This window comes from Larus michahellis, chromosome 3, assembly GCF_964199755.1.
Source record: "Larus michahellis chromosome 3, bLarMic1.1, whole genome shotgun sequence".
NCBI lineage: Eukaryota > Metazoa > Chordata > Aves > Charadriiformes > Laridae > Larus > Larus michahellis.
In genome coordinates this window covers 45,871,435-45,887,309 of record NC_133898.1, presented here as the reverse complement: position 1 = coordinate 45,887,309, position 15,875 = coordinate 45,871,435, and the positions used below count along the sequence as shown (strand labels likewise).

General features: G+C 44.4%; 1 protein-coding gene across 3 annotated transcripts in view; it reads left to right on the top strand.

Annotated features, from left to right (window-relative positions):
* Window positions 1-11,556, top strand: part of SDCCAG8 (SHH signaling and ciliogenesis regulator SDCCAG8) — a 114,418-nt gene extending 102,862 nt beyond the window's left edge. For all 3 annotated transcript variants that reach the window (XM_074579974.1, XM_074579976.1, XM_074579973.1), the window contains 3 exons: window positions 5,155-5,281; window positions 6,812-6,894; window positions 11,211-11,556. In XM_074579974.1, coding sequence (XP_074436075.1) covers window positions 5,155-5,281; window positions 6,812-6,862 — 178 coding nt within the window. In that variant the 3' untranslated portion in view covers window positions 6,863-6,894; window positions 11,211-11,556. The remainder of the gene's footprint in view (window positions 1-5,154; window positions 5,282-6,811; window positions 6,895-11,210) is intronic.
* The last annotated feature ends 4,319 nt before the right edge of the window (window positions 11,557-15,875 follow it).

Genomic DNA, 15,875 nt, shown 5'->3' with positions numbered 1-15,875 from the left:
AGCAGCGTCAGATCACTGCGTCCACCTACAGGCAAACGAGCGATGCGAGAGCGACCTTAGAAACTAGTAGCTTGGCGCTCTCATCCTGACAAGGGAAATATTGATTTTGTAAAGGCAGTTTGCGGCACCGTAACCTATTCTCGTCGCTTTGGGTTTTGGTAGTTTTGTGGGGCAGGAGGAGCCGTGCCCCGGCACCCGCTCGCCCACGTAGCCGCGGTCCCGGTGCTGGTGGCCCCCGTGGCTGGCCGGAGCCCCAGGCTGGCCGTGGGGTGCCCGGCGGGCGCTGGGGGCGATGGGCTGCTCTCCGTTACCGTGGCAACCGGCAGATGGGGGGCTCGGTGGGGGTCAGCGGGGAGGCGGCCGCAGCAGCAGCGCCGGACGAGCCGCTCAATAACAGCCCTTTCAGCTCTGACAGCTCCGCTCCGGCTGGCCAGAAGTAGTTATCAGATTACTTGTATTAAAACCTAATTAAGATGTGTGCCAGTAAATGCAGCATGGTTATTGGATTTGGTGATTTAGCTGCTGCAGGTTGCTGCAATGCAATCACGCCGTTTCAGCACATTCAGCTCCGTGGAGTAGAGTGAAAACACTTTACATGAGTAACCTGCCTGTGCTGGAAGAGTAAATAACCTTTTAAAGCCTCTGCTATGTCAAGGACTGATCCCCACTGCTGGGTGGATGGGCACTGCCCACAGATCCTTGCATATTAATTTCTTTCAAATCAGCTTTAAAACCCAGAGGAGGGCTGACAGGTTGTATCAGCTTTTCCCTTCACTGCTCGCGGTTCCTGTGGATTAATGGAGCAGTGAGTCCCCCAGGGCAGCACGTTTGCAGCGGGAGCCTTGTGGGTGCCCCTGTGCTGGCAACGCGTCTTGGTAGAAAAGAAGGAACCTTTTGTTTTTGTCTGTAGGCCACAGACAATCTAAATGTAGACACGCTGGGTGCTAGTCCAGCTTTGTGGTGGTGTTGTATGCAATGGAAGTTTATTCCGCTGGGTAGAATTCCCCTTGGTGCCAAAGCTCTGCTTTATGTTTGATGTCTCACGTAGCTTCTGCAGGGTCTTGCAGTGGTTGTCTACCCACAGTTCTCAAAATGTAACCAGGCCTATCTATCCCTTTCCATTTCACTTCTGGGCAGGCTACGGCATAACCTCGTCTCAGATCCAGATTTTATTGCTGTACCGAGGGAGAGATGTAGCAAGTAGCAAGGTAGCTTAGAGCCGTTCTAACCTAAAGCTACATACGAGCTCCAAGTACTGAGGATCAGAGCAAAACGTTTACCCTGAAGCATTCATTACAGCTTGTGGTGCCTCTGTTTTGCTCTCCTGTGGAACCACTGGTGTCACAAAGCTACCTCTTACCTGCCTTCGTATAGAAATAGGACTTTTGGTTTAGAGTGGTTAATGGAAAATTATGTTAAGGGTAATGTTGTTACTAAAGAAGAGCTTACTCCTTAGTGCCAGGTTGTCCTGTAAGTAGTCCAAATGTGATGTGGTTCAAGAGCTGTGTCTTCACCTTGTGCCTTGAAGTAACATGACAGAGCGTGGAGTCAGTTCCTGCTTTTCAGTGCTCCCAGGTCAAGGAGCAGCAGCCACCCGACATCCCAACTGGACAGATCTTGCCACGCTGGTGGAAAAATGATCTCATTTGGAATGGAGGGTGAGGATGCGGTGGTCACTCAGATGCTCAGGACACAGTACACGTTTGCCTGGTAGGTGGTGTTGCCAAAGTGAACGTGGCGACCGTGCAAGCCCGCTCACTCACTCGTATTAGCAAAATGTGCAGAAGGTTCTGTCACCCAGTTGTAAAAATGATGGCAGGCATCGATGTGCAGTTGTAACATATGGGAAGTACAGTGAATGTGGGTGGAGCTGTTCATTTCTCATCTTGAATCATTTACGAGATCAGCAGGCAGGCCAGATACAATGCATATGGGAATGTGTGGCTGTGCTGCACATGTCACACGTAATAGCAGATACTGTGAGAGGGCCCAGAGCCTGTCCTCAGGAGCTAAGAGCACTGGAGCAGGCTGGTAGTCCCAGCGTGTGGACCAAGGGCCAGCTTGGCAGCAGTTTTGGGAGAGCAGACTGGTAGACAGAATTTGGGAATTGATGGACCGAGATCTGCACTGACTAAGAACTACTCCCTCTTTATCCATCGTGACCCAGAATTACAGAAAGGAATGTTATTAATCCTGCACTTAAGCACTGGAGATGGATACAGATGGTAAAAGTAAAGTTGTGGCCTGCTGGGTCATCTTTCTCCCTCTGCTCAAGGGGACAGTCTAAATGTAACACAGTGGGTGGTGAAGTGACAAAACAAAAGCACAATTGAGTACTATTGCCATAATTAAAGACTTTCCTATTTACAGTAGTTTGTGCGAATCACCCTTTGCATGATCTGAAAGGATATAGGGCTTTACGATAGAGTTGCACTAAGGCTCCTATCCAGTAATGTTTTTGAAATTTGCACGGGCTGCCTGTGAGTATCTAGTAGAAAGTGTTGTTTTGATGTAAAATTCACATGAGCTGGAAATGACTTCTCTCGGGGTGCCAGAACCGGAGGAAGTTCCTCGCACCGAAGTGGTGGCTCTTCAGCTGGAGCCTTGTCCCTGCGAGAGGAGAGGCACGCCGGGGAAGGGGCTCTCCCCGGGGCTGCGTCAGCGGCGTTTGCTCTTCTCTTGCAGCTGGAACGGGCCCTACAGCAGCGATGGGCAGTGCTCATCGTGTTGCTGCAGAGACGGTGGGCAAGGGTTTTATCTACTTACTCGTGTCTTTAGCTGCCAGTAATAATAATTTTGTGCAAGAGCGTCTCTCAAAGACCATATGATTGGTCTTAAAACAGACTGAAACACTAGCAGAATGGGAAAATTATTAATTGAACGTAGAAATCAGCAGAAACTTAAATTCTAAGGCCCTGAATCCAGACTGTAGTTGGTAGTTGTTGCGTCGGGCTCTCACGCATGAGGAGGATTTCATAGCCTCAGGGCCCTGAATGGGTAGGGCAGCACCGGAGTTCTTCCCTTGGCTGTCTGAAGGCAGCACTTCCCAGTTACACCTCCCTCCCACTACTGCCATAAAGTAGCACGTACTCTAGTAATAAAGGACTGGAAGATGGCTTTATTATAAATCAAGAAGTGCAGTAAGGTCAGATATCCTCCTCGAGTTAAAGGAAATCAATAGCAAAGTAGTGAGCACGACTCAGCTCTCCAGTCTGAAACTACCACGTTGCCTCCAGCAAACACCGCAGTTGTTCTTGCACTCCTTGGGAAGAAGATGCTGATGGAAAAGCTACTCTCTTTAAAAACAAAACAAAGAACAGCACAGGGGTGGGGGGGGTTGTATGTATTGGGGAGTTTTGCTTTGTTTTTTTGAAGTTCAACACCCCTGAAATCACCTTCAGTAAAGAAATCAAGCATGAACAGCTCCTGTGGCAACCTGGTATAGTTTGGAAGGCGTAAGGAGTGTGAAGTTAGACACAGAGTGTTTAAGTGTGTATTTAGTGGGATACTCTGTGTTACCAAGGTGGTGGTTTTGCTTGCTTCATTGGACGTTTCCAACCAGCTGCCGCTGTTTGCAGCTGGCTGCTTTTAGTTTTGTTCTGATCCCCAGGAGATGGTCCTGCAGCTCCTCAAATCCCTTTTGCAAGGACACGGTCGCAGAGTAAGCGGACGCTATCAAATATGGGCGTTCGGTGGATGCTGTGTGATTGTTGCAGTTTGATTTCAAGGAAGTTGGCTGGCAGATACCGATCAGTAAATACTAGTTTTGACATAGATTTTGGCAATTTTGTTTCAGCTAGATTTTACTAGCTTTTTATCAAGAAACCTGGGGGTGTTTACTCGTACTCGTTTGAACAATCCTGATTAAGAATGTGAATATTCAGAGTCATTAGCTTAGCCGAGTTATGACAGCTGTACAAGTCAAAACTTCCACATGGAGATGAAAGTAGAAAGATTCAGAAAATCACGTGCCTTATTGTAAGCGTAGAACTAATAATTCCATTAAAAACAGCCTGCGTGAGAGATACAACCTAAAAACCTTGTTCAGCTGAAGCCGTATTTCAATATGTTGAGCAAGAAATAGTTCACAAAAGCAAGTGCAAAGTTGAGATCCAGAACCAACCTTGACAAAACCAGAGTCGGCTCATGCTCCCTCAGTGCATAGGGTTTAGATGTGTAGGTTTTTCTCTAGTATTTATTTTCTCTCTTATTTATTATCTCTGTTATTTAAGGACAAGAAGTTCCGAAGATATCCAAAAGGACTTCTAATTAAAGACATTTCCATTTAAAGAGTGCAAAGTATTTAATGTAAAAACACCATTTCCAGCTTATTTGTGTTTACGTCCCTTGCTACGAGTCCCAAGCAGACTTTGTCATTTTTTCATGGCAGGAGTAACAAACAGTCACTGGGGACGTAACAAGCCATCCTGAGTTTTGTGGTGAAAGGTGCGGTTGCCCTGTCCACAGCAGCGTTGTCCCAACTCGGGCACTTGTTTTTCAAGCGTAAGCGAAAGGCCTCTGCCTGCTCCTGCTGATACCCACCAGCTTGTTCCCTCTGTTTTCCAGCCCCTGCTGAGGAGGACCTTTGGAGCAACGGCCTCTGTACATCCTTCCCCAGGAATCCCTCTTTCACTATTAAAGGATCTACCCTGATGTGCTTAATTAACACTAAGCTTACTTGAAATAAAGGTCGCATTCTATATCGAGTTTAAGGCATTGACGAGGTTGCAAAGAGCAGCGGACAGAAAACAAAAGGTTTTGTCACTTTAGGCCCAACTTGTCAAAGGGTTGGGATATTTGGATTTATAATCTGGGCTAGTGTGTGTGTTAGGAAGCCAGTTATTGAAGCAGCTACAGGTATCAGGGTGCAGTCCTGCGGTCTTTACTGAAGTCACTTAATGGCAAAACAAATTTGCTGTCATGTCATGATGAGCCTTCTAAAATAGAAGTGCAACCCTTTAAAAGTGCTCGTTTAAAGTGTGAAGATAGAATGTATTGAATGCCCACCCTTGGAGTAATACTTTAGTCTCAGCCTAACCACCAGACCGAGCTCTGTCATCTGGGAGCTGCGCCCGCCAGTGCAAACATCAAAGCTGCTCCCGTGAACTCCAACTTCAGATGCTCTGCAACCCTTTTATCTATGTTTTTTTCCAGGTTACAGCAGCTTGACAAGCACTGCCAGGCCACTGCCCAGCAGTTAGTGGAGCTGCTCAACAAACAGAATCAGCTCTTCAAAGAGAAGCAGCTGCTTACAGAAGAGGTGCAGTTTCTGCGAACGCAGGTACTGTGCCAAAAGAAAAGAAAGTCTGAGGGGAATATTCTGCAGCTTTAGCAGAGAAAGCTGCCAGCAGTCTCATTTCAGCTGGTGGGTTTTGTTGCCGCTGTTGTTTTAAAGAAGGCATTACCTTATGAGAAAAATAAAATAAAAATCCATGCAGTTGGAGAGACTGGTAGCTGGACTCCAGTCTCACTTAAACTAAGTGAAGACGGTGTTTAGAAGTGACAACAAAACAGCAGAAGTTATTCTTGGTGACAGTTCCTAGCTTTCTTATCAGAAGATTTTGTGTTCCCTTTTCTGTTCTTTAGCAGCACTAACATTTAAACGGTAGCTTGGTGTTGGTATCTGTTTGAGCTTTTTTGCTGACACTTGTCAGATTTAAGTCCCAGTATCACTTTGTGATGGTTTTTTTCCCCCCTGTGTTTTTAAAAATCATTTCTGTTTCCTGCCGCTCCATGACACGGTAACAAAAGACACTCAGTGTAGGAAATTTAGTCCAGTAGCGCGCCTAGCACTTAACAGAACATGAAAGCGTCTTAGAACTTTAAAATATTTCAGTCATACTATTTTCCGTAGGCCTTTTAGCTGTAGAATTTAGTAAAAGTTTAACCTAGGAGAATAAAATCCGTACTTCGATGTGCCTTTAATCATGTCAGTGTGTTTGGTTTTACGGGATTTCCTGTTACAGTAGACAAACTTGGTAGCTCAAGACAGCGTAAGGTTTCCGGCACGTGGTAACTAGTGGCAAATTTCAGTGCAACCATAGTGTAACGTAGTTAAGGAAGGTGGTTGCTCAGAAAAGAAAATTAAAATTTCGGTTTTAAGGGAAGCACTCTTGGTAACATGAACAGACTTTGCAGGGTCCACAGGGATTTTGTTATTGATAATCTATTTTATCTGGAAGCGAGCATGCTTTTATGAAGATGGGCAGAAGTACAAAAATGATACAAAAGAGGAAAAAATCATTCCGATATTATACTGCTATCGAGACTTGACTGGCAGAAGCATCCTTCTTTATGTTCATTACAAGTTAATTGTGCTCCGGAGGATACTTTTTAACTTGAGAACACTCAGAAGAGAAGAATTGGTATAAAAAAATTATTACAAAATGAGTCCTAAAAATCTATTTGCAGCTATTTAAAGCAACGGTGGTTATCTGGGAATTGAAATTCAGCCCAAAAGAGCTGCCTGGAATATCAGATGATTGGTTTAAGAAAACTGAAGAGCAGCTCACCATAAATGGGAGACTTTAGCTATGGAAAGATGTATGTAGTTAGCGTAGAAATACATATTTAAAAAAAAAAATCAATTGCAGAATCAGTGTTGATCAAAGGTGAAAGTGACATCATATTCCACATTTTACTGTATTGTTCGACAGTTCTTTATAATCAATATTTTTTGGGGGGGGGGGGGTGGTGGTGGTAGAGAAACCAATCATACCTAATCTTTTAAAAATGATGCTAAATGCACTAACCTAAAAGTGCTGTTGTATCTTGGAGCATAACCACTAGTAACTGCAGTTGCATATTTCAGGAAAAAAAATGGGATGCAGATCTCAAACAGGACACAGATGGAATCAAGTAAAAACCTGGATGGATGAAGAGAAATGAGCAGAAGTAGGTATTTTTTCTATATCCTATATATAGAGAGAGGGGAGGGAGAGGAAAGGAGGACTAAAACTATTTGCAGATGTGGGCTGAGTCTGGCAAACACTTCAAGACAAAAGGGAGAAGAAAGTGTATGAAACATTTTGGGGTTTGAAATTGTTGGAGCTTTTTGTGTTTGTTTTTTTTTTTAAGCCCTTTCAAAATTTAGGACAAGCATTTCACGGCAAAGATGCATCTACCTGACAATTTAAAAAAAAAAAAAAATCTTACAGATTTACATTGGAGGGACAGGGGGACATATAACTCTTAGCAAGGTGGGAACTTCTGGAAGAACTCAGATTTTACCATAGGTACTTTTTGGTCTGGATAATCACTGGGTGTTTGTCCTTTGATTCGGAATTGGTTAGTTTTGTCGCTTCCAGTCGAATTTTCCTTCTGAGGAAGCAGCATCCTCTCTATTTTTTTCAGAAAGACTACAGTTTGTTCTGTGATAAATCATAAAACTTAGTGTCATGTTGAAGGAAACATTATATAAATAATTGTCTTTGGAGCAGTGCTGTTGGAGTGACAGTACTGCTATGGAGTTACAGCTGTTCCTGTTGCCTTCTAAGAGTTATTTTTGGGGGGATTAACTTTAATTTAACAGTCGCAGATTTTAAAATTGCATCATTAATTTTAATCTAGCGGACCTAGACAAAAAAAACCCCCAAAACGCTGACAAACCTATAACCTTCATAGGATTTGCTTTCAAAACTCAGGTCACTTCCACCGCAATTTTTGTTTCTGGTGTTAGTGTTTGCTGTATGGGGGGAAAGGAAGGAAGAAAGAAACGGGAGGGGGGGGAAGTCTTTAAACCCAGCTACATTCTGGTGTGTTGGGGGTCTGTTTTTCATGGAAAACTCATTTGACACTGTAAGGAAAATTCTGGGGTTTACAGTGAATGAAAAATTCATCCTAAAAGAAATACCTGATCCTGCTACATGCTGAATTCCCCTACAGGCAACATGAGTTTAAAAGACTTTTAGCGTCCTTGTTGAAGGAGTAACCAAGACAAATACCGCAGTTTTCAAAAACATCTTTCTCCTTCTCAGCAGTGAATTACATACTTTTAAAATGGTAATGTTAAATCTCCTCTTACTGACAGAAGCTCAGTATTATTATTTCAGAATAACCACCTGCCTACACCATGACGAAGATGCTCACACTGTAATTTTCATTTTCATAGAGCTAAAAAGGAGCAGTGGCCTGACCTTACAGCACTAATATTTAATAGATGGCACTAATATTTAGTAATGCTATACAGCATAACATATTTAGGTCCATGTAAAGGAAGGCAAAAGTTTAATTATGGGATTTACACCTCTTATTTTGAAAGTTTTTGAAAGATTCGAGTTTTGAGTTTCTACCTTTGAAAGTCTCTCTTACATTGCAACTCGCTCCAAGTCAGGAGGATAAGAGATATTTAGCTCCCGTCCTGTATAGTTACTAAATACAAATGTGCATAGTATAGCAAACAAACATCTAAACTGAGATTACTAGAGACCTCAGCACTGCCCGCCCAGTAGCAGTATGCTTGGGGAAGCTGGGATGCTCCGCACTTGCGGGATCTGCCTTGGTGTCCATCCGTTTGACAGAAATAAGCGTCCCGGTTGCTAATCCCCTCGCAGCCCCTGGCTGCCGGCAGGGCTTGCTGGCCAGCTGAGCCAGCGGGAAGCGCAGACTGGCAGGATTCGGACCTCAGGGATTATGTCCAGGCAGGGCCGGCGTCGCACGCTGCTGCTCTGCCTTCCCTCCTGAAGATCTCCTCCTGCAAGCCAGGCCCTCCCTGGCAGGACTCAGCGCTCGCCCCATGCGCTCCCCATGGCCCGGCCACTAAAACTAGCTCCTCCCTTACTACAGATGTCCCATTTTTCACAGGGAGCGTATCTGTGAACAGACTGCCTTCTAAACAGAAGATAAAATATACTCACCTCTGACTCCGTTCCCATCCTTGTCCTTCTAGTCGCTTAGTGGGAGGTGTTACCAGACTTACAGCTGCTCCTGAGCGGTGGTTTTCTTACGTCAGCATGAATGTTCAGTGAGGTCCCAGCACTGAATGCAGTGCTTGACGTGCTCCCAAGTGCCCTATTTGCTTTTCTTTTTTTTTTTTTTAATTATATGTTACAGAAGGGGAGCTTTATGTCTAGAAAACAAGTAGCTCGTCCATCTCTGATGTCAGAAGTGATTCCGGCTGATCCTTACATGGCTCTCAACTATTCTTCAGGGGACCTGAAGACTGCCTAAGTTATTGGGGAAGAATTTTGGGTTTTTTTTTTTTTTGTAGTTTAGTCTTAATGCACAAAAATAGTGCCTCTGCCAGGTGTTTGTAACAGTGATATTCCACAGACAGGGGTTGGTTGTTGGCTTTTTGGTGGCGTGGTTTTTTTTTTTTTTTAAGCAGGTGAAAGGAAAGTCTGCATTACTCCTTGCATGGCGTTTAGTCAGAGGTGCTGAGAGTTAAACTATGACAGGATACTTGGTGTCTGCTCACTGAATACCAAAGCACTGCTGGGAGGAGGGGAACCTTTAAGCCTGGAAAGGCCCCTGCCCCTGACTATCCAGTGACCAAATCATTTGCCAATTACCTGGACATCAGGAGTGACAGATTTGTGTCCATTGAGGTAGAGAACTGCACATCTTAAATGACTGCTTTAGCATCCAGGCTGTTGTGTAGTGGGGTGCACTGAGACACTGCCAGTATTTGTGCCTTATTTTGAAAGCAGTTGAGGCCTGGGTGTAGTCAGGTGGAGAAATGGCTGAGGTTCAGCATCTTGGAAAGCGTTAACACCGGAGAACTGGTAACGAAAGACAGGTAGGCATCCCGAGGCTCTGGGGTGGAAGTACTGGTACCTAACAGGTTTACTTACACGCAGGCAGGGCTAATGAGACGCTTTTTGTGGCTGTAGGTGATAAGCAGAGGAAAATGAGAGCTTTTGCGTTAGAGGCATATAGGACAGTATGACATCTGCAGGGTAGAAATGTTTTGAATTTTGGTGGTACAAAATGCTACTGTCTGCAAAGGGGGTGCTTAAAAGAGGGAGAGTCTCTACCTCGGGGTACAGCTGGGCTCGCTCGCTTTAGTAGTGGGGGAGAGAGCGGCAAGTGAACACGCCGGGCTATCAACTGGGCCACCAAGGGCAGCTGCGTGGCAGAGGAAGGGGGTGGCTGGGACTGCTGCAAGGCACCCACAACAGCAGCAAGTGCCAGGGGACTTAGGAGCTGAAGTGTTTGGGTTTGGTTTTTTTTGCCTTTTAATCTTCTGCCTGTACTCTAATGCTGGCCGGAACGCAGGGGGTTACTGCAGCATGGAGGAGGTGGCCCCTGGCTGTCACTAACCAGTCACTGACACAGAATTCAGGCCCCAAGGGTTGCTGTGGCTGTAGTTCATTTTTCCTTGCACTGGTTGTAGACACAACTGTAGCAGGTGTTGTTGGTGCATGAATTTTGGCGGAAAAAAGTACCATGTTATTGTTGTTAATTAATTCTTTAATGAACTGCAGCTTCATAAATTCTCCTTTTTTAACTCAGCCCTAATTGCCTTACCAACTAAGGGGGCGGGGGGGGGGGGGGGAGCAAAACCCTTTAGTCCTCTAATGCAAAACCAGCAAAAGTAGAAAGTTTATTTTTATTTCTCAGGTCATTTACATCTCTTAAATTAAAATTTTAGAACTCCAGTGGCTTAATTCTAGGTATCTCCCCCAGCTCCAATTGAGTTTGATGCCTCGCTCTTAATTCAGTCCTGCAGTGCTGCGGAGGAAGCACGAGTGATAGCGATGCAAGAGCTTCAAAACTGCGAATTAGCCTTCCCACCAGAGGTTTCCTAATGGCAGCCCGGCGGCAGCAGCCTGTTCTGCTGCAGCTGCCCATCCGTGCACACGCCGTACAATTCACAGTAAACACGCTCTGGCACAAACCCGCCACCTCCTTCCTGGAAAGGAGAAGGGGCAGGATCTTAGACGTGCCCCAAAACAAGAGCTCAGTTATTTACTGCTAAACACGAATGATGGCTAAAGCTCATGGAGATCCTGTTTTTCAGAAACGAAACAGCTCTTGTTCTTGGTACCTGTAAGACTTCGGATCTTGGAAAGAGGCGAGGACAGCAGGCCGGCAGGAAGCGCAGGCTCTGACACAGCGGTTGTTTATAGCGCATCACCACAGTCTTAACCATTTCTCTATTTCTTTTCTAAGAACTCGCCCGCAGGCTGAAGTGCCACGAATGAGAAACAGAAGCAAGGTGATAGCGACTGCTTACTTACACGCCTGCCTCTCTTGCTTTTACCTTTCAGCTCTGCTCTGCACCCGGCGGAAGCTCGGGCTCGTCTGATGCTCACCCAAAGACACCTCTGCAGAAACACTTGCTGGCTCATTTCAACTGGTTCCTATTTAACTACTGAATCATAAATATTTTGAAGCATTATCAGCCTACCAAACTTCCTAGGAAAACAGCTGAGACTTTTCTGAAAAGCCTAGGCTTGCAAGCCGGTTTTAACAGCTATCACATAGTGTGGACTTAATTCATAATTTGCACAATTTTTTTTATAACATGTTCTTATCTGTTTTTTATAATTGATCATAGATGTCTTATTTACAGACTGAAATATCAATAAACTTAATTGGATTCTTATTTTCCTCATTCCATCCTTCTGAATTCAAGGCAAAACCTGTGCATGGGGAGGAGGGAGAAGGGGACTGCTGGTAAGTCCTGCACAAATACATTGCGCTCCTGTTTGTTCACAAATTCATTACCAGAATCTACCTGGGAGTTGATTTTTACAAGACGTTTGTCACTTTTTATACAAAAGTGAGAGTCCCAACAACTACTTATCCATCCAAAAAGCATAATAATAATTGAGAAATATTCTATATGATGTGGAAGAACTTCCATGGGCAAGTTTGACGGTCTCCCTTCAAAACATTTACTGGCTAAAGGCTTTAAGAGAAAGGAACCCTTAATTAGTATAGATTAGCCTCGAAGCGAGGTGCCCAGCTCTTGGCACTGAAGGGGTGACTTTTCCACCAGCAAATATTTAGCAGTCTCTGGGATGGGCACCAGCTGAACTTGGCTTCAAATTATTGAACTCCAAACATTTGGAGGCTACATTTGGAGAGCTTTTCTTCTGGTTAACGGCACGCTTCTGTTTTTAAAAGTTACCTCCCAAATAATACCAGACTGTTTCAGAAAGAATTTATCTGAATCTTTTGCTAACTGGTGTAGGATAAACTAAGTACATACCTAAGATAAGCTTCTACATCTATTATATTCAGTGTAGTTGTAGAATTGCACTAGTAAAGGGGGGAGGGGGGAAGCACAAAGAACGGTTCCCCATTCCTGAAGCTACCTCCGCCAGCACGAAGACATAAAACGTAACAAAAATAGGAATAACAACACATGCAATAAGTTACCATTTGCTGTGGGACACAATCTTTCCTTCCCTTGTATTTTAGGAATTATTAGTGGTAGGGCCCTAACATCAAAGTGGGTTCTCCTCCCCATTTCTATTTCCTGCCATATTAAACTGCCAACCACATCTGATCTCCTCCCTCAGCCGCTTTGCCGATACGCCAATAAACACGCTTCAAATGGCTTCAGGTCTTTAGGGACGAGAACGCCCGAGGAAGAAAAGCCCTCTCGAGTTGAACTCCAGGTTTTCCACAGAAATCAGGCTGACGATTTTTTTTTAAATGTTACTACTTTATAGATGGTTACACAGGTAAGTATACATTTATCAATGTAGGAATATGCAAACTTTTTTTTAAATTTTTTTTTTTTATTACTCCACGCATAAATCTTGTGTTTAAATAGGAGAAAGTGCCCACAGGCTACGCACACAAAGGAACTCGGGGCACCTGGTCCCAACACTTCGGTTTCACTGAGATCCTGGAGCTGCCGTGCCCCGGCCCCAAGCACAGCTGGACCCTCAACCTTTCTGGACCTGCCTCACCGACCTGCTGGTGGCTTCTGGTGGCTGTGAGCAGAGCACCCCTGCCAGCCACCCGCGGGCACGTACCTGATTTCAACCAAGCATCCTGGGCTGCGAGTGTATGCAGCTGGAAGGAGGTTTTCATACTCATCCCAGGCGCAGGCTCAATTCATTATGTTGCTGCGAGTCTAGAAGGAAGCACTTTCCCTGCAGCAGCTACTCTACTTTGTAGCAATTAATTAGCTAGGCACAGACAGCACCAGGTCTACCTGTCTGATGTTTCCCCTGCTTCTGCTTAGGCCCAAAATGCTTAGTTTTACAAAGTTCACAAGTGTCAGACCAAGGGATCAAATCCAGGAAATCCCACATCCACAGCCAGAGCGTGAAACCGCAACGGGCTGCAGCCTGGCCAGACCCTCCTGCCATGGCCACAGCTGAGCCCTCCTCACTCATCCCCTAATACCACTCCTTGGCTCATGCTCTGTCCTACTACAAGGTGGGAGAGAAAAAAAAGAAGGAAACAAAAACAAAGGAAAAAAACCTGAGACCTGGGTGAAGCACCTCTATTCCAGGGCAGGGTTCACGTCCGAGAATGGAGCCAAAACCCAGCTGAGCGACTGCTTTAGGGACCTCCACCCTCCCGACTGCCTGGGTCAAGCGGCCCTGGACCAGCCTGTGGGCTTCAAAGAGTCCCACTCCGCCGTGCCCTGCAAATCCCACCTTCCCAGTTTTTCCTCTCCTTCCCCTAACACGTTCCCTAGCTACGGGATGTGAGGCTAAGAATTTCATCAGATGACGAATCACTTAAATGGTGGGTGTTCTGACAGGACCGTAACCCTGTGTAATCGTTACTGCGAAAGCGTAACCCAAATTTACTTTGACAAGTGACACACACCTCGTAGAGTTAACATGAACCACCTGCATGGAAAGAGCCTCGGTCCAAAGCACAGATACATCTTGCTTAGGCATAAGAACTTTTTTTTTTTTAACAATACTGTAACTTAATAATTTACAAGCTGAAACTGATCACCCAGTATTTGAAATACGTCACAGCGAGTTACAGTTATCACTAGGACTTCACAGCAAATAAAACTTGTAGCTAAACATGCACAGATCATTATATATACAGTGATAAAAAAATAACGATGTACATTTTCTTGTAAGAAGAAATTAAGTAAATTCTTTGTGCATTTCAGGATTGAAACATCTAACCTATATAAAATTACTTTAAAATATGAAGTAAATATTTAACCCAAAACTTGAGAAATCTTTCGTAATCTGCAATATAGCCTTCTCATTTCTCTTTTGCTTTCTCTGACACAGAACTTAGGAATTTTATCCTCTAAGATATTTAACAGTAATGTGCAGATATAAAAAAATACGTCCTTTGTGGCAAGCTTTAACATATATATATATATATTTACAAACCTCCAGAACAAATTAGCATTAAAAAACACAGAAGTAGCAGATTGACATAGTGCTTTATTTAAGCTGTCTGTACGAAGGAAAATAATGTGCATCCCTATCATATACGTGTAAAAATACTAAGGATGTACAGTGTACAAAAACAGTTTCTCGTAGTTATTTCACATCCTTGTGGGTCATATACTTAAGGAAATAAACAGTTTAAGTATGACCAACAGTAATACGGTTTCTTGGGTTCATAGTCGTGTCTGCTTAATATCCTTAACCATATGACTAGATCTTGCATGGATCTAATGAAAGAACTAGCAAGGTCAAGAAATGTCACAAACTCTAAAGCTACAGGGAGGTAATTCAATTACCAATTTAGAGGTTTTTATTTAAATAAATACTTTACATTTCATGCTTGCCTGTAATGCACTACCAGGAGCAAGATAAGGAAATTCTACTGTAGACAGTACAAACAGTAGCAGCAAAGTGTGTACATTGAGGTGTAATATATAGACCCTGCAGTTAGTAAGGAAAGACCTTACTTTTGTACTCTAGGAGAAGCACATGGCCCCTGCAAGAACAGTCAGCTTTAAGAAGCTGCAAGTAAAGATGGGAAAAAAACCATAAAACAATACTGGAATAAATGTTCTTGAAGCGACAGGAATGTACTGGAAGATGGATTAGTGTGGAAAGCGAAGCTGTGTGCAAAACTGCCAAAATCCAAACAGAAATGACCTATTTCCTCCGAGATGGCTGCAGTACAAGAGGGCATACTGTATGTCATGGAGGTCAGTACAAGCTGGAGTCAAAGTCTGAAACGTATTGTGCTCGAAAGGCTCGCCAAGGTAACCAGCCACCACCTCCTGTCCGAATCCAACCACAACTGCGAACAGCAAAAGAAGAGCTTCAAAAGTTTCCCTCGGCACCCCGGCCCATTCGTCTTCCATCCGTGTCTAACACTGGAAAGAGAGAGAACCCCCCAACCCCGGGCAGCACGAAGTGGCCACTGGCTCCCTCCGTAGCATAAACTCGATCAATGACGTTTTGGAAGGCAGGCAACACAATGCACAGCAAAGTCTTAAAAAGGTTTTCAAATAATTCACTGACAGGTATTTACCGCGAACCGCATTCTAACTAGCTAGGCGATGGCGAGCTAACCACAGGGTTTCTTCCGCGCGCGAGGACGGGCTGGCCAGAGGCACGGCGCCGGTCGGACATTAGCTAGAGGTGCCCTGTGTCAAGAAACTTATTGCTATTACAAGCTGAAAACATAGGGGGGAAAAAAACCCACAGGCATGTAACACAGATTTTGAATCACCATAGTTTTAGTCTGTAAGTACGAGGCCTTTGCAGAGAACTAATTAATGCCCGACTATTAAATACTCGGTTATTTCAGTCACTCACTCACTGGCTGTGTCGGTGCAGACACCTCTACGCTCCCGGTGCAGAACAGACCTGCAACGCGTTTGCTGCGCTCCTCTCTCTCCGTAGAGGGATAATCCCTACACGTGTTTAGTGTTACAAGGTGACAGAAGGAGATCCTACGTAGTTAGAATATACATCACGATAATATATTTCTGACTGATTATCCATACTACAGATAAAACACGAAACATG